General features: G+C 49.9%; 1 protein-coding gene across 1 annotated transcript in view; it reads left to right on the top strand.

Annotated features, from left to right (window-relative positions):
• The first annotated feature begins 8,222 nt into the window (after positions 1 to 8,222).
• Positions 8,223 to 22,901, top strand: part of LOC122754550 (metalloprotease TIKI2-like) — a 78,462-nt gene continuing 63,783 nt past the window's right edge. The window contains exons 1-2 of the mRNA XM_044003078.1: positions 8,223 to 8,278; positions 14,077 to 14,217. Of these exons, the coding sequence (XP_043859013.1) occupies positions 8,223 to 8,278; positions 14,077 to 14,217 (197 nt within the window). The remainder of the gene's footprint in view (positions 8,279 to 14,076; positions 14,218 to 22,901) is intronic.

The raw sequence follows: 22,901 nt of genomic DNA on the forward strand, positions 1-22,901 counted from the left end.
CTGGCAGCCCCTCTAAGACCCCAGATTCTTTTTCACAGATACTCCCCCCCATCCTGACCTTAAACTGTGGTTTTGCTGGAGGCCTAAGCAGGAAGAAAAACACGTGTGAATTCCTGCTTCATCCTGTTCACTGTGCCCTGGTTTTTAGGCAGGGCCGGCTCCAGGCTGCTCCCAGCGTCCCTTGAGGGCTCTCTTGAAAAACTGATATGAACTACAAACACGGCTGTCAGAGCCCAATTGTGGCTGGTGAGGGGGGCACAGGCTCTCTCCCTTCAGCTTCTCTTACCTCATAAACGGCTAATTTGTTACATATTTTTGATGCTGTAAAGGAGAGAACAAAAGCCTCTTCTCTCTTCTATTTGAGTACAATTATGTTTGTGGGAGAACCTGATCCCCTTCAAAGGCCGAGGGTATTGACCAGGATGGAGGCCTGGCTTCTCCTGCTCCCTCCCACCTGCCTTCCCTCACAAGTGTCTCCAAAAGTGAGAGAGGGTGGCCCAAGGAGATGGAACCTTCCATTCTTTCTGCCTTGAGAGGGCCAGCACAGAGGCTCAGAGGGCTGATAGTAGAGAGGAACCTTAGAACTTAAGGACTATAAAGTATCAGAGATTGGAAGGACCTTAGAACAGGGAATGCCAGAGCTGGGAGGGGCCTCAGAACAGGGGATGTCAGAGCTGGGGGTTGGGGAAGAATCTGGAACTGGGAATGTCAGAGCTGGGAAGGCTCTTCCCCTGCCTTGCTGCCTCTCTTCTAAATTGTTCTTCTTACCGTATTTGTCATTTTGTACAAGAAAACTTGATTAAAAGAAAAAAATGAAAGAAAGTGAAAAACAGCCTGCTTCAGTCTGTGTTCCATCCCTATCAGTTCTTCCTTCGGAGGTGATGGGGGACGGGGAGGGAGGGAGACCAACAGGCAGAGTATGTTTCATCAATAGTCCTTTGGGATTGTCTTGGATCATTGCATTGCTGAGAATAGTCAAGTCATTCACAGCTCTTCATCAAACAATATTACTGTCTCTGTGCACAGTGTTCTCCTTGGTTCTGCTTGCTTCACTATACATCAGTTCATACAAGTCTTTCCAGGCCTTTCTGAAATCCTCCTGCTTGTCATTTCTTATAGCACAATAATATTCCATCACCATCATATACCACAGTTTGTTTAGCCATTCCCCAATTGATGGGCATTCCTTTGATTTCCAATTCTTAGCTGCTGCCCTTTTTTATGGTTGAAACATTTTATTTTTTCTGATAAAAGTATTTTATTTTTTCCAGTTACATGTAAAAATAGTTCTCAACATTTGTTTATACAAGCTTTCCAATTTCAGATTTTTCTCCTCCCTCCCCTCCCTCCCCCCCTCCCCTAGACAGCAGGTAATCTGATATAGGTTATATATATGCATAATAACATTAAACGTATTTCTGCATTAGTCATATTATAAGAGAAGAATCAGAGCAATGAGGGGAAAAACCTCAAATAGAAAAACAACAGCACCAAAAGCAAAAGAAATAGTATGTTTCAATCAGCATCTTTACTCCACAGTTCTTTTTTTTTTCTGGATCTGGAGATCCCCTTCCCTCATGGGTCCCCTGGAACTCTTCTGTACCATTGCATTGGTGAGAAGAATCTAGTCCATCACAGATGATCCACACACAATGTTGATGATACTGTGTACAATGTTCTTCTGGTTCTGTTCATCGCACTCATCATCAGTTCATGCAAGTCTTTGCAGGTTTCTCTGAACTCCTCCTGCTCAATATATGCCATCACCATCAAATACCAGTTTGTTTAGCCATTCCCCTATTGATGGGCATTCCTTTGATTCCAGTCTTAGCTGCTGCCCATTTTAAAAGCCAGAAGGGAATAGACTAACCTCCGACCCAGGAAAAGCCAAGTAGATGGAGAATACTCTTTGGGCAGATTAACCTGCAATGAAATGAGAAGTTGACTCCACTTCAGTCCATCTTGGACAGGCCTCTGATATTGTCCAATCTGTCTTAAACAACAAGAAGAGACAGAAAGTCCAGAATTGGAAGGGTGATGGTCCCGTTGTCCTCAGCACCACCCGAACCAAAGCACATCTGCAGTATCATGCCCCATTTTAGGATGGCATTGATAAAGGGTTGAGGGGTCTGAAGAGGAATGATTGACCATCACAGGGAGGGGACTTTGGACTGTGTGATATGTGGAGTAGGGGATAAAGAAATGAACATCTTCACATATCTGAAGGCCATGTGGCAGATAGCATCCTTGTCTGTTGTCCTAGAGGGAAACAGAGAACGCAATTTTACCTTCATTTGGGGGTTAAATTGGGTGGGTGGTGGGTAATGGTCTAAATTACTTGGAGATTTAAATAATAGAACATGCTGTCTCTGTGGTAGTGAATTGCCCCATCACGGAAGGTGTTAGGGAAGAACCTGGAAACTTCCTACCATGGTGAAGCGGAGAAGATTCTGGCACTGGCTAGGGGAGGGAGGTTTTTAAAGTCCCCTGCAATCCTTACATTCCATGGGTCTCCTTTACCTTGTAAATCCTCAGTTTCCTCAACTGTAAATGGGTGAACATTGTTAGGGCTGATCAAATGAGATAATATTGTCAAGCATTTAGCACAGTGCCTGGTACATACATAGCAGTCAGTACATAGACGGTTATTTCCCTCCCCTTCCTCTTCCTCTTCCTCTTATGATCCCAGATCTGGTTTTGGATTCATCTCACCTAGTATCAAGCCTTCCTTGATGGAATCTCAGAAAATACTGGGTTTGTGGCCCATTTTTTAATCTTCAGACTTTCCCCAGAAGGAGGAGATAGCAGGAGTGAGAATGCTTTGGTGTCCTGTGATGCTGCCCCAGCCAGCATTGGTGTTGGCACTGCAGTCGGAAACAGATCAGGCAGAGCAGCCCACCCCAGGCTCAGGCACATGGGCATACTCCCTCTGGAGTCCATCGAAAGTATTCTCTCTTGGCTTCCGGTGACCCAGCCAAGCGTAAGGCCTCCTCTCCGAAGCCCAGCGTAGAATAAAACCACTACTGGGGATTCACATCCTGTCAGTGTCGGTGCTCACCACCAATTCCCATTTCTTAGCTTCTTCTCACTTCCCAAGGATCTTTCTTGAAAAGCTATTAGGACCAGCACAATTTGTCCCCATTTCACAGATGATCTGGTGTAGTTAGAGGGAGCCACATTGTCAGGGACCACTTGGGGACTTCTCCAGGGGAGGCAGGAGGGAACTGGAGACTAGATCATGGAACCAGCAGTCAAAGGGACTGGGAAGGCTTGTTGGCTTAGAGAAGACAGTGGGGAGGCCAATGTCATATTGGGCTTGGGCCCGCTCACCAGACATGGCTTTGTGTAAATAGTTGTGGTGTTTTCTTACAAAGATCTTGTGTTCTCACCAAATAGAATATAAACTCTATGATAGCAAGAGTATTGGCTTCTTCTTTTAGGTGTGTCCCTGGCAGGGCATATAGAAGTGCTTATATACTGGACAGGGAGGGGGCATGGGTGGATAGAGGGGCGGGCCTGGAGTCAGGAAGAGCTGAGTTCAAATTTGGCTTCAGACACTTATTAGCTGTGTGACCTTGGGCAAGTCACTTAACCCTGTTTGCCTCATCTGTAAAATGAACTAGAGAAAGAAAATGGTTAACAGCGTCAGTATCTTTGTTAAGAAAACGCCAATGTTTTGAGTGTGGCAGATCATTTAACCCAGTTTGCCCCAGTTTTCTAATCTGTAAAATGAGCTGAGGAGGAAATGGGCAGAAGAATTCCAGTATCTTTGTCAAGAAAACTCCAAATGGGGTCATGGAAAGTGGGACAGGGCTGAAATGACTGAACAATAACAGCGTATATTTAATTATGTGAAGGACTTGTCTTGTTCTGTTTGCCTCCAAAGGGCAGGACCAGGAACAATGAGGGGAAGGGTGAAAGAGGCTGATTTGGACTTGATATCCTGGAAGCTTCTTAACAGCAAGAGTTGTATAAAGCTGGTGTGGGCTGCCTTGGAGTAGTGAGTTCCCTGTCTTTAGAGGTCTTATAAGCAGAGGCCCTTGTGGGATATGTTGTGGAAGGGGTTCTTGTTCAGGAAGGGACATCTGGTCAGGATCTCATCCAGCTGTCAGTCACGAACATCTTTTTTTTTCCCCCAGGGCAATGAGGGTTAAGTGACTTGCCAAGGGTCACACAGCTGAAGTGTCAAGTGTCTGAGGCTGAATTTGAACTCAGATCCTCCTGAATCCAGGGCTGGTACGTTATCCACTGTGCCACCTAGCTGCCCTCAGTCAACAACATCTTAATGGAGGGGTGGATAGGAATGAGCCTTGGGGGTCTGTTAGAAGGTCACAGCATTTGTCCAGACCAAGGTAGGGAGGACCTACACCTATTGATCTATTGCTGTCGGAAGACTATTGAGTGGAGAGAGGGGGCCATAGGTTGGATGTCGTGAAGGTGGAAATAATCAGATTTGGTAATGGTTGAATACGTATGTGAACACAAGGGAGGAGTTGAGTGGGGCACTGGATTTCCATCCTGATAGCTGGGAAGATGGTGACAATGTCAACAGTACTAAGGAAGTTGGGGGAGAGTTTTGGGAGGGACGATTATGAGTCATGTTGGGCCATGTTGAGTTTGAGCTGCCTACTTGTCGTCCAGTTCAAGACGTCCAAATGATAGTTGGCAAAAACGGTGGTGGGATGGGAGGACAGGACAAAAGTCAACGCTGGACAAGTGGACCTAAGACTTACCTGCACAGACGCTCATTGAATCCACAGGAAGTCAGTAAGTGACATAGTTGAGAGGGAGAAGAGGAGAGGGGCCAGGAGAGCCCTGTGATGAACATGGATGGAGACCCATTGGGGAGCTGAGAAGGAGCTGTCGGCTAAGGGGGAGAACCAGGAGAGAGCAGTGCAGATGCATAAACAAGGAGGGCGGGGGATGGTGCCAAAGGCTGCAGAGAGGTCAAGGTTTGGAGGCAAGAGACCTGGGTTTGAATCCTAGCAATGACCCAACATGGCGGCTCCCTGAGGCTAAGGGTCCATGTCCTCAGTGTACGGGGGTTTTGAGAGGACTAGCTCCTCTGGAAGGAAGGTTGCTCATCCACCTTCACCCAACTCTCTCCTGTGGCTCCAAGAAGCTGGAGTGTGGGCAGTGAGCATACCACAGTAAAACCATTTTGGCAGATGGGCTGTATCAGGTGAAGAGTAACCAACAGACCTCTAACCCATCGGTGAGTTAGGGCTGTCTAACCCAAGCATGTGAAGACTTCCCCTGGTCAATGAGTAGATGAGAACAATTTGATCCAGCAGCCAGGAAGGCAGCTGAGGCAGGGGCTGGGGAGCGCTTAGAGCTTGGGCAGATGTTGAAGATGCCAAGGTCACCCACTGCCTTCAGGGCCAGCAGCAGCAGTCCTGACAGAGAGTGAGGCTGATGGTACTCTGCAGCTCTGCCTCACTGCAATCAAATTCACCCACAAATCAAGTTATCACCTGTGATGTCATTGGCCCCCTTTGAAAATAAAGGATGGGGGGCAGCTAGGTGGTGCAGTGGATAGAGCACCGGCCCTGGATTCAGGAGGACCTGAGTTCAAATGTGACCTCAGACACTTGACACTTACTAGCTGTGTGACCCTGGGCAAGTCACTTAACCCCAATTGCCTCACCAAAAAAAAAAAGAAAGAAAAGAAAGGACAGGGAAGGTAGGGGGTGAAGTGGATAGAGCACTGGCTCTGGATTCAGGAGGACCTGAGTTCAAATGTGACCTCTCAGACACTTGACACTTCCTAGCTGTGTGACCCTGGAAAAGTCACTTAACCCTCATTGCCCTGCAAAAAAAGAAAAAAGGAAAAGAAAAAAAAAGGAAAAGAAAAGAAGGAAAAATAAAAAAGGAAGAAAATGAAGAACAAACACCACCCCCACCACCCCTATCCCCCGAAGAGAGGAGCAGGCAGAAGCAGGAGCTAAAAGGAGGTTTGATGCTGGACATTATCCTCTCCCAGCCCATCCCTCTTAGTTCTGTCTTCTGGGGTCAACAAAACAAAGCTAATCCCTTTTTTGTGACTGTCCTTTAGGCACCTGAAGACAGGTAGCCATCACCCTGGGTAACTATAAACATATCACCTCTCCTCTCCAGATCTTTATTAATAATGGGGAGGTGGAGGGCGTTGGACACAATAACCTTAAAGACCCCTTTTGGCCTTCCCAGCCCTTAGGAGGTCCCAGTTCTAGTCCTTAGACAAGTACTTAACCTCCTTCAGCCTCAGTTTCTTCATCTATAAAATGGGACTGATAGCAGGGTCGTTGTAAGGATCAGGTGAGATAATGTTTGTAAAGCTCTTTGCAAATCTTGGTGGCTGTTGTTCAGTTGTGTCAACCTCCATGGGGTTTTCTTGGCAGATACTGGAGTGGTTTGCCATTTCCTTCTCTGGCTTATTTTACAGATCAGGAAACTGAATCACACAGGTTAAGTGACTTGCCCAGGGTCACACAGCTAGTAAGTATCTGAGGCTGAATTTGAACTCAGGTCCTCCTGACTCCGAACCCAGTGCTCTATGCACTATGGTGCCACCTCTCTGCTCCATTGCAACCTTAAAGTGCTTTATTAGCTCAAACCTAATACAAATTTCCTGTTGTTAATATGTATAAGATCCGGGGCGGCTGGTGGTGCAGTGGTTAGAGCACCGGCCCCGGATTCAGGAGGACCTGAGTTCAAATGCAACCTCAGACACAACACTTACTAGCTATGTGACCCTGGGCAAGTCACTTAGCCCCAGTCGCCTCACCAAAAAACCCAAAACCAAAACAAAACAAAAAATCTGGCCTCAGACACTTGATACTTACTAGCTGTGTGACCCTGGGCAAGTCACTTAACCCTCATTGCCCTGCAAAATGAATGAATGAATGAATAGATAAATAGATAGATAGGTTAATTAATGAATTAAAATTAAAAACAAAAACAAATCTGGCCTTAGACACTTGACACTTACTAGCTGTCATTTAACCCTCATTGCCCCACAAAAATATATATGTGTGTGTGTGTGTGTGTGTGTGTGTGTGTGTGTGTGTGTGTGTGTAGATATGTATATGTATATGATCCAGGCCTCTAATTTCAATGGGTACAGGGAAGAAAACTCCTTAGCCAGGATGGTTCAGCTCCGTGTGGTCTCAGAGAGTCAGTCACTGAGAGATTAAGTGATTGGCCCATTGTCCAATAGGCTGGCAGAGGCCTGCATCTATCTTCCCACTCTGCCATAATTGTTATTGTGATGGCCCTGGCTCTCCCTCAGTGATCTTTGGACAAGGTTGCCTTACTGAGGCTGGGGCAGACCAAGGGAGCCAGCCTTGCCACCATCTTTCCATTTGTCCAGCACCAGCCAGTTAAAAATGGAGAGGACTCAGAGGTAGGAAGGGTCCTGGGTAACTGCCCAGCCCCTCCCTCTCCCTTCACCACCCATATAACCAGTCAACGGCAGGGTCTGAATTTGCATCCGGCTCCTTCATCTACAGAGTCAGCTCTCTCCACCTCTCCCTGCTGCTGCTGCTGCTGAAACACTCCAGAGGACTCGAGGCATTGGGTAAAATCCCAGGGCCCTTTAAAAAGATTGTTTACACTGTAGAAACCCCTGTAAACGGCATCCCTCTGTCTGCCGCCTAGAGGCCAAAGGGCACTTCCTGAGCCACGCATGGCGACTCTGCGGAATTCCGGCCTGGGGTTTCAGCTGGCAGCTTCTTACCAAGGCAAAGAGGGTCATTCATGGGCCACTGGTGCCCCCATCCATCGGGCTCAGGGCAAAGGCTTCTCCCTGCCTAGAATGGATCCCCCTGAGCCCCAGCTGCCTCCTGGACCCCTCACTTCTCTGGACAACCAAGAGTCAAAGCCACCAGGTCATACTGAGAGCCAGAAGGGAACTTGGAGGCCTTCAAGTTGACCCCGGAGGCACTGACTTGTCCAAGGCTAGGAAGCACCAGAGGTAGCATTCGAATATGTGGCAGAGGCCAGAGGAAGGGAGCTGAAGAGGGATTCAGGAAAGGCAACTTCTGGAAGCCCTGACTCACATAGGACCTCAGAGAGAGACCTGAACAACAATCTTCTAAGAAAGAGCATGGTATAGGAGAAAGTAGATGCCCATGGCCTGAGTTCAAATCCTCCCTTAATACCTGTGTGACCCTAAACCACTCACTTCACCACCCTGGCCCTTAGTCTCCTCCTCTGTCGAATGAGGGGCACTTTCTGTCCACATGGTCACCCACAACAAGTACCGCCAATGTCTCTCACAAACATCCGATGAGGCTGGGTGGGGCTGGGGTGATGATGCATATCTTAAAAGGGGGGAGGGGCAACTGTAGAAGATCACTGGCTTTGGAAAGAGACCTGGAGCTTTCTCTTTCCTCCTTTGGATGAGTCACAGTGTCTGGAGGTGATGTTGTCCTCCCCTTACCCCCCCCCCAAGGGAACGAGTCTCTCCTGGTGCCCCAAGCCCTGCTGGCTGGTGGGAGGGAGAAAGGGGCCCCTTTTGCATTCAATGAGCTTATTCTGAGATTCGCTTGCTCCATGCACTCTAAGGGCTCAGGGACCTAGAAACCCCCAGCCCTGCCGATGCTGACATAAGAAGGCTCATTGAGAGCCTCACCATCATTTACACTTCCCAGATGGGAGCCGGGCTTCCAATAATATACAGCCCATGTTTGCTTCCTTTTCATATGGGCCTGCATGGGGGGCCTTAACATTTCGCCCTGACATTCAGAACCCAGGCTTTCAAAAGCTTTTCTTAGAACTTTTTTCAGGGGTTTGGATTGTGTGTGGGAGGGGTTGGGGTGGGGGTGGCAGGGGGAGATGTGAGGAAGGCCTGAGCTAGCTGTTCCAGGAGGCAAGAGTGCTGGCACAGGAGGGATCCGGAAAAAGCCGAAGTTTTTAAGGCTGTTGGAATAGACAGCATCAGATCTGGGAGGGCCTTGGAACAGGGAATGTCAGGGCTGGCAGGGAGCTTAGAACAGGGAGTGTCAGAGCTGGGAGGGAGCCTAGAACAGGGGATGTCAGGGCTGGCAGGGAGCTTAGAACAGGGGATGTCAGGGCTGGCAAGGAGCCTAGAACAGGGGATGTCAGGGCTAGCAGGGAGTTTAGAACAGGGAATGTCAGGGCTGGCAGGGAGTTTAGAACAGGGAATATCAAGGCTGGGAGGGAGCTTAGAACAGGGGATGTCAGGGCTGGGAGGGCCTTAGAACAGGGGATGTCAGGACTGGGAGGGAGCTTAGAACAGGGAATGTCAGGGCTGGGAGGGAGCTTAGAACAGAAGATGTCAAAGCTGGGAGGGGCCTTAGAACAGGGAGTGTCAGAGCTGGGAGGGAGCCTAGAACAGGGAATGTCAGGGCTGGCAGGGAGTTTAGAACAGGGAATGTCAGAGTTGGAGGGGTGTTAAAGTAAAGGATGTTAAAAGTATGGAAGAGATTTGAGAACACAGAAGGCCAGGACCAAAGATGACCTTAAAGGTCCCATATTTTAATGCTCTTATTTTGATTACAGGAGAAACCGAGGCTAGGGACCAGCCCAGGTCACAGATGTTGTAAGCAACCAGCACATGATGCCGTGGGGCTGGTCACATATTAGATCTGGAAGAGGGGCCCGAGAGGACATGTAAACCAGCTCTCAGGGTGACCCCGTGGCAGGACCAAGATCTTAGCAGGGCACCTTTGGTTCTAAATCCACATTTTTCTCCCCCTGCCTGAAGGCTGTCCCCAGCCCAGAGACAGGGTAGGTCCATCCTCAGGCAAGGATGTTGCTCCAGGCTGTTTCTGTGTCTGTGACTGCACTCACACCTAATCCAAGCCCCTACCCCAGCCTTCCTAGAGAAAGGGAGGGACCGCAGAGGCAGGGGCCTATGATCCAATGGCAGGAAGGGGCAGGGGAAGTCAGGACCTCGATTTGGTTCCTGCCTCTGCCCCTCATTCCCTGTGGATCCCTGCAGCCCAGCCTGGTTAGGCCCTAAGGAACCTTCAGGGCTATCTCATCTACCCCAGCCCCCACCTTACAGAAAAGGAAACAGGCCCAGAGAGGTTGAGTAACTCATATGAAGCCACACAGCTAGTGAGTGACCTTCCCTCCTGGGATCTCACTGCCCAGCCTCCCCCTCGCTTCCTTAGAACTAAGGAGAAGCTCCTTGCCTCCCTGGCCCTCCCCAGACTCAGATGGGACTGGGTCTGCTGGGGATGGTTGTGAAGGGCTGACGGCCCCACACCTCGGGGAAGCCCCTCCCATTCAGGGGACTTTTAGCTGATCTGAGGGGATGAGGCCTCCATCTGGGTCCTCACTTGGAGACTTGCACACAGCTCTAGGCAAGTCCCATCCCCCGGCTGGTCCTCAGTTTCCTCCTCTGTTAAAAGGATTCGTCCTATTTAACTGGAGAGCTCAAAAGATGCTTTGGAGGAGGGTGTTTTGTCAAGAACCAAGGAGGAGGGGCTTGTCTGGTTGTTTCAATCATGACCCCATTTGGGGTTTTATTAGTAAAGAGACCGCAGCGCTTTTGCCATTTCCTTCTCTAGCTCGTTTTACAGATGAAGAACTGAGACAGAGTTAGGTGACTTGCCCAGGGTCACACAGCTAGTAAGTGTCTAGATTTGAACTCGAGTCTTTCTGACTCCAGGCCTAGTATTCTATGCACTGCAGCACCACCCAGGGCCTTCATAAACCTGAAAGTACTCAGGGAAAGGGAGGCAGGATCATATGGAGAATGGGAATTGCAATATCCTCGAGCACAGTAGCATAGACCTAGCGACCTTAGAGGCCAACTGGTCACATCCATGTATGGGCCAGGAATCCCCCAGATAGTCCTACCTGAGTGTGACTGTTCAGCCCTGGCTTCATACTCGCCAATGATGGAGACTCACCACCTCCCCAGGCAGTCTGCTCACGTCCTGCTGGTGTGGGATAACTGGCACTGTTAGGGGGTCATGTGCCGTGACATCAAGCCGAACTGGGCCGGTCTTCAGTGCCGGCCTTCATTCCTGCTGAGAATAGTCCTTCAGAAGTTTGAGCGCAGCAGTCATCTCTCATCCCACACCCCCTCCCAAGTCTCGCTCCCAGGTGAAACTCTCTCTACACTACCCCCTTCATATCTCAGACACCGCCCCCCCAGTCCCTGCTTTACTTTAAAAGACCATCTCCCAAAGCTGGCCAGCCCCTTCTCTGGTAGCAAAGGTTGGAGGCTGGCCCGTGGTCTGCTCATCCAGGTCCGAGAATGTAAATGAGAATGGAGAAACCAGAGTGGGCTGGGTTTTTTTCTTCCTTATTTGTTAGTTCATGTCAAACCCTTAGCATAAACATTATCCTAGAGTTAGCTGTGGAGGCCACGGCCCAAGAGCGTTTGTTATTTTAAACAGGCGGGTCCTACCAGTTTCAGGATGTTAAGGGTCTCTGCCAGCTCCAGTACTCAAGTTATGAATGAATGAATGAATGAATGAATGAATGAATTCTCAGTCAATATGGAAAAAACTGTGGTGGAGGGGACAGAGCCTTGGTTGGGGAGGCAAGAGAGCCTGGCATCTGGGCCCAGCTCTGCCTCTGACTGTCACCTGGGACACATCCCTTACCCTCTTGGGTTTCGTTCTACCTCAGTGAAACAAGGAGAATTAGGGTTCAGGGTTCTCCCAGTTCTAACATTCTGTGTTTTATGTGCCAAGGTCCCTCTGGGTTCTCACTTCTCTGTCCTAAGGTTCCTCCCTGTACTCTGTTCTTAGATCATGATGACTGGTGTCCACGTCCCATGCCTACAAAGGATGGGGAAGGACCACAGCAGGGTCAGAGCTTGGCTTTCTAGGCAGTGAATGAGAAGTGTGTTGTCGGGGGAGGCAGATCCAGTGCTCTGCGGACGCTTCAGTGCCTGGGGCACTGTGAGACCCAGGTGAGGTGCTGGTTGGGTGTGCTAAGCTTTCCCCACCTCCTTTAAGAAAACAAACCACAAATGCTTTGTTTCCAAGAGTGGCTGCCCAGAGCAGGCAGAAGGCGGGACGCGTTCAGAAATGGAGGTGATGCAAAAACCAAAAAGAGCCGTTTTTTTAAAAAGCCTGTTCAGGTTTCCTCCGTTTCGCCTCCGACCCCCATGAAGCATCCCGGATTTCCATCCCACCCCCCGGTGATCTTTCCTTTCTCAGATTCTCCTCACAGGTTCCTGGAGACTCTCCTTTCCTGGATCACACTTTTCCAAGTAGCCTCCTTCCCTAGATTCACCTCATATCCTCTCTTACTTCCCCAAGAAGAGTGTAAGCCTCTTGAGGGAAGGGACGATCCATGTGGCGGCTATCACTAGCATGGGGCAACAAGGAAGTAGGGTGATTAATAAATGTTTGCTGAATGAATTGACTTGGGACTAGTGCCCTAACCCTGGACCACCTTGGTCATTGAGTGGGGTGGAGGGGCAGTGGCTGATGTTCCATGTGTTCCGTGATGTTCCAAGCCCCATAGGGGAATACAATTAGCAGGAGCCAGCATTGGAGAGTCCAAGGACCCGGTTCAAACCCTTGCTCTGCCAGTGACTTGCCCCATGTCCTCCACCATCTAGGCCCCTTGGGCCTCATTTTACCCAACTGTAAGATGAGGGGGGTGGGGTGAGTTGATCGCTAAGCTTGCTTTCCGCGCTAAATCCTCTGATCCCAAGTAGTGGGGAGGGCTGAGCAATACTAGAGAGTCGATTAAATGGATGCTTTCACCCCGCGGCATGGGCCATGTTTGTAAGAACTGGTTTCCATGGCAACATTCCATCAGCAGGATGGACCCCTCCTTCCTCTTTTCCCCTGCTGTGTTTCCATCTGTGACTGTGAGGCGTGCCGTCAACAACCAGCGCCTAGCTGGCTGTGGTGAACATTTCAGCACCCCAGCAGTCAGAACAAGAATGCCCGGAGCATGCCAGCCACGGCTTTGCCCACATGGCAGGGCAGGGCAGGACTCTCCAGGAGCTGAATCTTCCTCCAGTTGGCCCTCCCTGCTGTGAGAGAGTGAATTGAGATGATTAGGAGGAGTTCCACCATTACGGTTCTCCCTCCTCCATCTGCTTGTTCATTCACACATTTGTTCATTCATTTGCTCATCCATCCATCCATCCATCCATCCATCCAAGCTTGGATGTGCTCCTTCCAGCCATTCGCTCATCCATGCATATGTCCATATGTCTGTTCATTCATTCATTAACTCACTTGCTTATGAGCTGTTTATCCATTTATTCATTCATGTGTTCATTTTCTATCTCTGTGTTTTCTCTCATTCATGCATCTGTCTGTCCTCCATTCAACCAATAAGTTAACCAACAAATACTTAATAAGTGCTTACTATGAGCTAGATGCTGGAAAGACAGAGAAAAGCAAATCAGCCCCTTGCCTCCTAGAAGGTTTACATTCTAATGGGAAAGGACAACATGCACATATAGGGCTAGCATCAAAATACATCCAAAATAGACCAAGATCATGGGGGTGTGAGCATCAGTGGGTGTTGGGAGATCAGGGAATGTCTCCTGCTTTCATTGTGTGCTTTCCATCTACCTGTCTGTCTGTCCAGACATCCACCTCTTTGTCTGTCAGTTGATCAATTGTCTGTTCGTTTGTTTTCTCATTTGTTCTTCTGGCCCATTTGTCATCTGCATGTTTAACCAACCTTTCATGAATTGGTCTGAGAGCATCCCCAATCTACTCTGTAGACCTAGATTGTTTGTCAATGGCTATGACTCCATCCCCCATTTAGACTTGTAGAATCTGTCAGAGTTTCACAAAGTGTGTTGGCAGCCATGTTCCGTGAGATGCTGCTCGGGACAATCCCCACAAGGGTTGAAAGCTTACAGATGATCCCCTCCCCCTCCTGACAGAGCAGGAAACTGAGTCCTGGGGAGAGAAAATAAAGCGCTCAGTCATTGTGACAGAATTCTGTGTCCTGAAGCCCAGCTGGGGCTTTTCCTGCTATGTGCCCCTGGCGCCCCCTGTAGTCCACTCAGTGCTTCCTTTTGGTGGGTTTTTCTGACAGTATGTGATTGAGCAATGGACAGAGGGGAGTTTTCAGGGGTTCCCGTTGGCCCAGTTTTTTGGGGAACTGACTCTTGACCCCTTGGGTCCCCAGTGCTGTTTGCGCTGAATCAAACTCTGCTCCGCATGAGAGCCTCAGGGCGGGCAGCCTGCAGGCCCCTACACCACGGAAGACCTCATTAAAGCACTACAATTGCGGGGACCTCAACGCTGTCATCTTCAACCATGATGCGTCCTCAGGTAAAGCTGTCGGCCTAGGAGGGGAAGACTTTGGGGGGGGGGGAGGGAGGAGGAGAGGCCCGGAGGGGATCATCCCAGCCGCTGATCCCTTCAGGATCTACAAACTCTTTCCTCTCCACTGCCCAATGTGAGGTAGGGATGTTGGATGCATATCTACCAGAGAAACGTGGTTCCCATCTCTGACACAAAGTGGCTGCGGACCCCTGGACAAAACTTCATCTCTCAGTGCTTGCGGCACCTCATTTTACAGGGGAAGAAATCAAAGCAGAGAGAGAGCAAAGTGAGCAAGTGGGAGAGCTTAAGTGAGTGAGCAAGGGAGGTGGGGGGACACAGAGAGACAGAGAGAGAAAGAGACAGAGGGAGAGACAGACAGAGACAGAGACAGAGACATGTTGACAGTCATACAGACAGTCAGTGTCGGAGGCTGCAGTTCAGACTCAGGTCACTTCACTCCCCATCCAGCACTCCAGGAGGACGGAGGTAGTGGCTCAGGCTGGTGGCCCTGAGGCCTCTTGGGCTCCCACCTAAAATCCTTTAGAGATCTCACTCTTAACTGCTGGTATGGAGGGAGGTGGCCTGCCACATGGTGGACTCCAAGGTGCTCAGTCAGCTCATCCACCACTACAGGATGGGAGAGAGGTGAGTAGCGAGCAGTTTGGAGAAAAAGAAAGAAAGAAAGAAAGAAAGAAAGAAAGAAAGAAAGAAAGAAAGAAAGAAAGAAAGAAAGAAAGAAAGAAAGAAAGAAAGAAAGCAAGCAAGCAAGCAAGCAAGCAAGCAAGCAAGAAAGAAAGAAAGAAAGAAAGAAAGAAAGAAAGAAAGGAAGAAAGAAAGGAAGGAAGGAAGGAAGGAAGGAAGGAAGGAAGGAAGGAAGGAAGGAAGGAAGGAAGGAAGGAAGGAAGGAAGGAAGGAAGGAAGGAAGGAAGGAAGGAAGGAAGGAAGGAAGGAAGGAAAGACCTGAGGGTTTAAGTAAAATGTAAGGAACGATGTCAGCTGTGTGATTTGGCGAGGAAAACTCCCCATACTATGGAAGACATATTCAAGTAACAGTAACAGCCACCAGGGGTCGACTAGGTGGCACAGTGGATAAAGCACTGGCCCTGGATTCAGGAGGACCTGAGTTCAAATCCAGCCTCAGACACTTGATACTTACTAGCTGTGTGACCCTGGGCAAGTCACTTAACCCTCACTGCCCTGTGAAAATAAAACAAAAACAGCAAAGACAGTAACAGCCACCGCAGGCTCGTAAAATGCTTTTCCACATCATCTCATCTGATTTCCTTCAGTGGCATAGCGTGTGTGGCATGGCGTCCGGGATGAGAACCCACCCGCGGTCCTCTGCCCACATCGGTAGTGGTGCGGCCAGCCCAAGGAGCCACTTGTCAGGAAGGACTTTGAAGATGCCCAGAGAGTCAGGGTGAAGGCAATGAGGGCAGCACAGGGTGGGTTCATGTCCAATGTATGAGGACTGGATCACTAACAACGACTCCATGATTCAATGAGCCAGTGTGTGCATAGCTACTGAAGGTTTGTGTTATACATACATTCCATACATTAGCACCATTGATGATGAGACTTGGTGGGACAGGGAAGGAGTCTCCAAGAGGGGCTGGGCTTGTTCTGCAGCAGGTGGAACCGGGAGCGAGGCTGCGGAGGGGGCATCACAGGGAGGGTCGAGTTCAACATCATAAAAGTGAAGAACTATCTAATAAGGAGCAGCGTCCCACAGTGAAATGGCCTGCTCAGGGCGCAGCGAGCTCTCTGTGAACAATGGCGCCGTTTGAGTGACTGACCAGGAGGCTGAAGAATGAATTGCAGAAGGAAGGAGGGAGGTCGGGGTAGCTACTCTCCCAGGCCCACCCCACCTCGGACAGTCTGAGTCTCTGATTCTCAAATAGACCCCGTGAGATGAAAAAGTGAGGTCAAGCCCTCTCCCTTAGACGGTCCTCAGATCATGGTCCTTCTTGAAAGGCACGGAGACCCCGTGTCCTTATTCTTGGGGACATGAGGTCTTCCCTCATATAAGCACCCACAGGCCTTCCTGTCTTCTCCCTCTATCCCTCTCTTCCCCCTTAGCTTCTAGTACCTTTCATTACTTAGTTACTTAGTATCTCCTTTGTATGTATCTTCTATATCCTACTTATGAGCAACATGCATCCCCACCCTATTCTCTCGCTTAGTGCCTGGCATATAGTAAGTGTTTAATAAATGCTTGTTGATCAAACAATCGATTGATAAGCCCTGATGGATTCTAGGCAGCCTTGGAGCAGGGGATAGAGTGTTTTCTTGGGAGTCAGGGAAACTTGGTTCTGACAAACTGGCTGTGTGTCCCCAAGCAAATCTCTTGACTCTTCAGTGATCGGGTAGCTCTCCAAGAGTATAAATTGACTAGAAGGTCCCCTTAGCAGAGGAGGTTCATGATGGGCCCTGAAGGATGGAGTAGAGTCCTGTAGAGAAATCAGGAGATGGACATGGGCACTATCACATCCTCCTTGGGGTCGGTGGCTTTTCCAGACTTTGTCCTGATGCACTAAAGGGAAGAGAAGGTATTTCCTCTTCTCCTCTCTTGGCCTGGGCCCCCATCGGTCATGGGTGTGTTTCTGTAGCACCTTAAGCTTGGTAAAGCAGCTTGTAGCTCCTCCCACTTAAACCAGTGCATCCTCACAGTAACCCAGCAAAGGAGGCAGGCAGGCAGATTGGCCAAGGTTTAATATTTCCATTTTGCCAATGGAAGGACTGAGATTCAAGTGAATTACCCATGGTCACGCAGCTAGCAAGTTTAGAAGCTGAGATTTAAACCAAGACCCCCGATACCAAGGCTTTCCACCTCTGGCCTGGGAGACCTTGAGCACACAGCATCATTTTCTGGGCAGCCTCAGTTTCTCTGCTATTAAATGGGACAAATAAGACTCTCCTTCCTCTCCTGGGTTCTTATGAGAAAAGAGCTTTGTGAGCCTGAAATCCCTCTGAAATCCCACCTGTCCTTGTCCTCATTTTATGGAGGAGGAAAGTGAGACTCTGTGAGAGGGGAGAGGACTTCACAGAGGCCACAGGGATAGGTGGTGATGACTTATGTCATCCTGAGTGCAAATCCGGGGCCTCTTTCCATGACCCACCAGCTCTTCTCCTTGTGCACTGGGCTTGATGTGGGAAGGGGGAACCATGTTCCAGCCTCATAGATTTAAGGCCCCGGTGGCCTTTGGAGCCCATACCCCAGCTCCATCCTCAGGCTGATGCAAGCCTGCTCTGAGAAACCGTCTCTAAGCCTCCCCACTGCTGGCCAGCCAGGGCAGCCCCCCCACCTCCACCCCCGCTCCTCCCCCAGCCAGTTCCCAGGGCCCCTCTGAGCAGACATAGGACACTTGTATGAACTTATTGCTGGTGATGCTCGTCCTTTGGACGATTTGGGAAAGGGGCGGGGTGGGGTTTGAGACTGACTGGGAAAGGAGACTTTATGACCCTTTTACTTTTCCCTCCATCCAAGGAATTCCCAGCCCAAAGCCTTGTTTCCTCAAATCAGGGAAGCCTTTCCTTGGCCAGGGAAAGAATGGGCCCAAATGGAGATTCTGAGCTGGAAGGACCCTTGGAGAAATGCTCTGTTTCAGCCCCCTCCCCATTGTAATCAAAAAACCCTGAGGCCCAGAGAGGGAAAGAAACTGGTCCAAGTCACACAGCAGATAAATGACTGATGGGAGACTGACGTCAGCTTTCTGGCTCCAAAGCCCAGGTTCCTTCCAGGGCACCAGACGAGCAGAAAGGACTTCCCAGAGGACTTCAGAGACTCCAGGGCATATTCAGCTTAGAAGAACTTTAGAAATCCGTTCCTTTCATTCTTGTGGGCTAAATGGCGACCCCTGCCTTTGATGTAAGCAAGGGTGCCCCTTTGACCGGTCAAGTGTGTGATGGACTATTCTTCCCCTTTGGGGGATGGAGGGTTTCTGCTGTCGGCCACCATGGAACAATGAGAGACCTAGAAACCAAATGGAGCAACAGGGAGGAGAGGGAGGCTGCAGCGGGGTGGAGGCAAGAGTGGGGAGAATAAGAGGAAGATAAAGACAGGGGGTAAATGATGATGAATTGGAGCTGAAAGGGACCCCCGGGGACCACTGAGTCCAAGGCCCCTCATTTTACAAATGAGGAAACCGAGGCACCGGAAGCTTAAGGGACTTGCTCCGGGTTACCTGAAGCAGGATTTAAACTCAGGATTTCCAAAATGGATGGATTGTTCTCTACCTCCCTTCCCCAAGGGCAGACTCAGCAAGGATCTGATAGCCAGATGAAGGACTTGCCTCATTGTGTTTCAGACTTTTTTTTTTTGTGAGGCAATTGGGGTTAAGTGACTTGCCCAGGGTCACACAGCTAGTAAGTGTTAAGTGTCTGAGGTCGGATTTGAACTCAGGTCCTCCTGACTCCAAGGCCGGTGCTCTATCCACTGCACCACCTAGCTGCCCCTCATTGTGTTTCAATTCACTCAATGCAATAAACATTTATTAGTATTCTGTGCTACCTGAAAAGGCATTCTAGACCTAACACTCTAAAGGGAGAGGCAACAACACGTAGCCAGAGAAGAAGGTCCAAAAGCAATTCAGAGGCAGGTCTACGCTGACTCTGAGCAGGAAGGCAGGAAAGATGGGTAATGGGAGGTGGCCACTAAATAGAGCCTGGAAGGGAACCAGAGTTCTTCAGAGATGGAGGTGAGGAGGGGATGCAATCCAGGTGTGGGGGCCCAACCTGTGTAAAGGTATGGACATTTTGGCTGGAATGTCAAGTCCTTGGGAAATAAGCCTGGAAAGATGGAGGGGATGGGGAGGAGAACAAGAAGTGTAAGCACTTTAAGTGCCAAATGGGAAGTTTGCGTTTTCCCTCAGATTCAATTAGCAATTGAAGCCTGTGCAAGGGAGTGATACGGTCAGACCTGGACGCTAGAGAGATGGTTTTGGCAGCTGTGCAGAGCATTGATTAGATGGGGAATGACTTGAGGCAGGAAGACCAATGAGGAGGCTGGTGCAATAGTCCAGGTGACATGTGATGAGTGCCTGGGCTAGAGCCACTGCTGTGGGGCCAGGGAAAAGGGGTCTTTTTTAAGAGATGTTGTGGAGACAGAAACGACAAGACTTGGCAACTGATGTGATGTGGCAGGTGAAGGAGATCAAGGCTGGAGGATGCCCCAGGGGCATCTCAAATTCAAATCAAACAGGACCTATTATGTTACCCTCCAAACTTCCTGATTTCTGTTCAGGGCATCACCTTCCTTTGAGTCGCCCCACTTTTCGATCTCAGTGGTGCAGTGGGCCTAGAGTAAGACCTGAGTTCAAATCCAGCTTGCTAGCTCTGTGACCCTGGGCAAGTCCCTTCACCTCTGCCTCAGTTTCCTCAACTGTAAAATGGAGATAATAATAGCACCTACCTCCTAGGGTTGTTGAGGGGATCACATGAGATGATATTAGTAAAGTGCTTAGCACAGTGTCTAGCACATAGTAGATACTTGCTGAGTGCATATTTCCTTTCTTCTCCTACCTCACCTATTCAAGTCGTTGCCAAGTCTCTACCACTGTGTTATCTGGGACATCTGACCGCTTCTCTCCATCATAGTCTGTGCTGTGGTTCAGATCCCCATAAACCCTTACTGAAACTCCTACCCTAGCCTCCTAATTGGCCTCCTGGGCTCCAGTCCCTCCCCACCCCAAGCATCAGGTCTGACCAGGTTACCCCCTGGTCATATAGCTCCAGCAGTTTCCCATTGCCTTTAAGCGGAAATAAATAGAAACTCCCCTGTTGGGCATCCAAGTCCCTCCATGTACGTCCTCCAGCATTCTTTCTTTGGCCATATTTTCCATTATTCTCCCTCCCCACACCTCGTTCCAGCCAAACTAGCCCGATCACTGCTCCAAGAAAACAACATTCCAGCCCCCACCTCCAAGCTTTTGTGTATGCCATTTCCTGTGCACTCCCTCTTCACATCTGCCTCCTGATGTCCCTGGCTTCCTGAAGACCTTGGCTCAGGCCTCACCTCTATGGTTTGTGTCCGTGGCCCTTGATGCTGGTCTGTGTTTATTTTGGAGAAGACTTCTATTCATTTACCTGTGTACGTGGGGCACTGCCCCAATAGAACAGAAGCTCTCTGAGGGCAGGTGCTGCCTCGTATGTAGCTGGTCCCTGGCACACAGTAGGGGTGTAATAAATGTTTGCTGAATTGAACTATAAGCCATCCAAGGAAAGCTGTCCAGTTGGGAGTTGGGTCATGGACTAGGTCAAGAGACTCAGGCTGGATACAGAGGGCGGGGTGGGGCGTCTGTGTAGACGTGATCGTTGAACCCCAGGTGCTAAGGAGGTCACCTGGAAAAAGCGTCATAGAGAAAAGAGAATCTGGGACAGAGCAGGTATTGTGGGGGGAGAGGCACCTACACATGGACGGTGTCACGTGATGAACAGTTGGATGATTGGGTGCGTTTGGCCTGGAGAAGACAGCGGGGGAGGGGATGGAGGGGGGCACACAGCAGCCATCTTAATTATTTGAAGGGTTATCCATGGAAGGAGGATTAGATTCGTTTTGTGTGACTGCAGAGGGCAGAAGCAGAAGAAATGGGGGAAGTTGTGGAAAGGCTGATTGAGACTGGATGTTGGGGGAGCTAGATGAGTGGGACAGTGGATAAAGCAACTAGCCCTGGAGTCAGCAGGACCTGAGTTCAAATGTAGCCTCAGACACTTACTTGCTGTGTGACCATGGGCAAATCACTTAACCCCAATTGCCAGAGAAAGAGAAGGGGGGGGGGAGTCACACAGAGAGTGTGAGAGAGAGAGAGAGAGAGAGAGAGAGAGAGAGAGAGAGAGAGAGAGAGAGAGAGAGAGAGACTGGTTAAAGGACAAACTTCCTAACAATGAGAGCTGTCTCAGAATAGACTGGGCTGCCAAAGGAAGTGGTGAGCTCCCTGTCACTGGAGGTATTCAAGCAGAAGATGGGAGACCACTCATTGGGAAAGTTGTAGTGGTGATCCTTTTGGTATTTGGTTAATGATTCTGTGAGGCTTTGATCCTTGTCGATAGATGGAAGGGAATGATCAGACAGAACCAAGACCAGTGGAGGGGGGGGGGGGAAGGCTTCACAAAGAGGTGGAGCTGGACTCGATGTCAGGCACCCTTTCCTCCCAAAGGTAGGATGGACGGGCTGCCTCCAAACAGAGCATCCTCCCCTTCCCTGGAGAGCTTCATGACCTTCCTGGTCCAGAGGTCCCTCTTAACCAGGGTCCTCATTATCTCCCACAAGCAATATGCTCCTTGTCTCCTTGGTGAGTTAGCTCACGCCTTCACTACCTCCCGTGTCTGGGCCTCAGTCTCTTCATTAATACAGAGTTGTGGAGGGATCCCTGTTGAGCTCTGGATTGGCCTCGCTGTCTCCGGGGTCTCCGCCAGTTCTGAGACTCTGGAATTCCATGAGTCAGAGAAAAGGAGAAGCCCCGAAGAAAGGAGGGGAGACTTCTGGGCCCGTCCTGGCTAATCACAGTCACACTGCTAATATGGCAGCATGGGAGGGGGCGGGGGAGGAAGGGTCAGTCAGCCGTGAGTCCAGAAGGCTATGGGAAATGGAGCGCCAGGGACAAGGGGAGCCGCCCCTCTCCGGCTTTTTGATTCCTGAGTTCTCGCTTGACATTTGAAACTTTCCCATTTTACAAGGGTATCCTGGGGAGAAAGGAATTTTGGAGGAAAAAATGTGCACTGGCTGGGTCTGATTTATGCCTGCAGCTGAACTGGGGTAAATGATGAGGCTGAGGGTGCTGAGCTATTGTGTGTCCCCCCTCTCCCCACTCCCGTTAAGACATCCTAAAAGATTCCAAATCAATGCTGGTGTCTCCAATGAGGTGCCTGGCTGACCTTCCTTCCTGCTTCTGGTGGGCACCCGAGTCTACCCCCTCTCCACTACTGGGTCTGACGAGCCCCCGAGTCTCCAAGCTGGCAGGGACCTCAGTCAAGCTGACCAAGGCTCCCCATTAGCCTGTACCAGACAAGCCTCTGAAGACCTTTTGTGACAGGGACAGGGCAGGATAAAGCTAATCCCTCATCCACAAGATGTCCCCCCCACCCCTCACCCCCCAGCCCTTTCTCAATCAGTCTTCACATAGTCCAACCTGTCCTTTTACTGACAAAGAAACTGAGTCACAGCAAACACAGACATGCGGCTGGAAGAAGAAATGAGGTGGAATAAATGAGTAAGGAGATGGGCTAGGAGGGAATCGAAGGTTGGGTGGAGTCTTCCAGCCTCTTCTCCCGCTCCTCTTCTCAGGAAGCTCTCTGCTCCATCACAGATGGACCAAGCAGCCTCTGTTGTGGTTCACTGGGGAGGTTAACAGACTTGGAGTCAGGAAAAGCTGGGTTCAAATCCTGCCTCAAATATTTATGAGTCACGTGGCCCTGAGTAAGTCACTTAACCTCTGCCTGCCTCAGTTTCTTCATCTGGAAAGTGGGTCACATAAAGAATTAATTGTTATTTGAGGTTTTTATGCCTCAGCGAGCACTGGCCTGGGGCTCCGCAAACCGCACAGTGCTCCACCCACTGGTTGTAGCCCTTGCCAGGGCTCTGGCACCTTACGTCATCACCACTCGCCAACGCCTCAGGGGCCTGGCAAAATTATAACGATTGGAAGCCTAGTGAGGGCAGTCATGTGACTGTCAGAGCGGCCATCCCAT

The sequence above is a fragment of the Dromiciops gliroides genome, chromosome 4, assembly GCF_019393635.1.
Source record: "Dromiciops gliroides isolate mDroGli1 chromosome 4, mDroGli1.pri, whole genome shotgun sequence".
Lineage (NCBI taxonomy): Eukaryota > Metazoa > Chordata > Mammalia > Microbiotheria > Microbiotheriidae > Dromiciops > Dromiciops gliroides.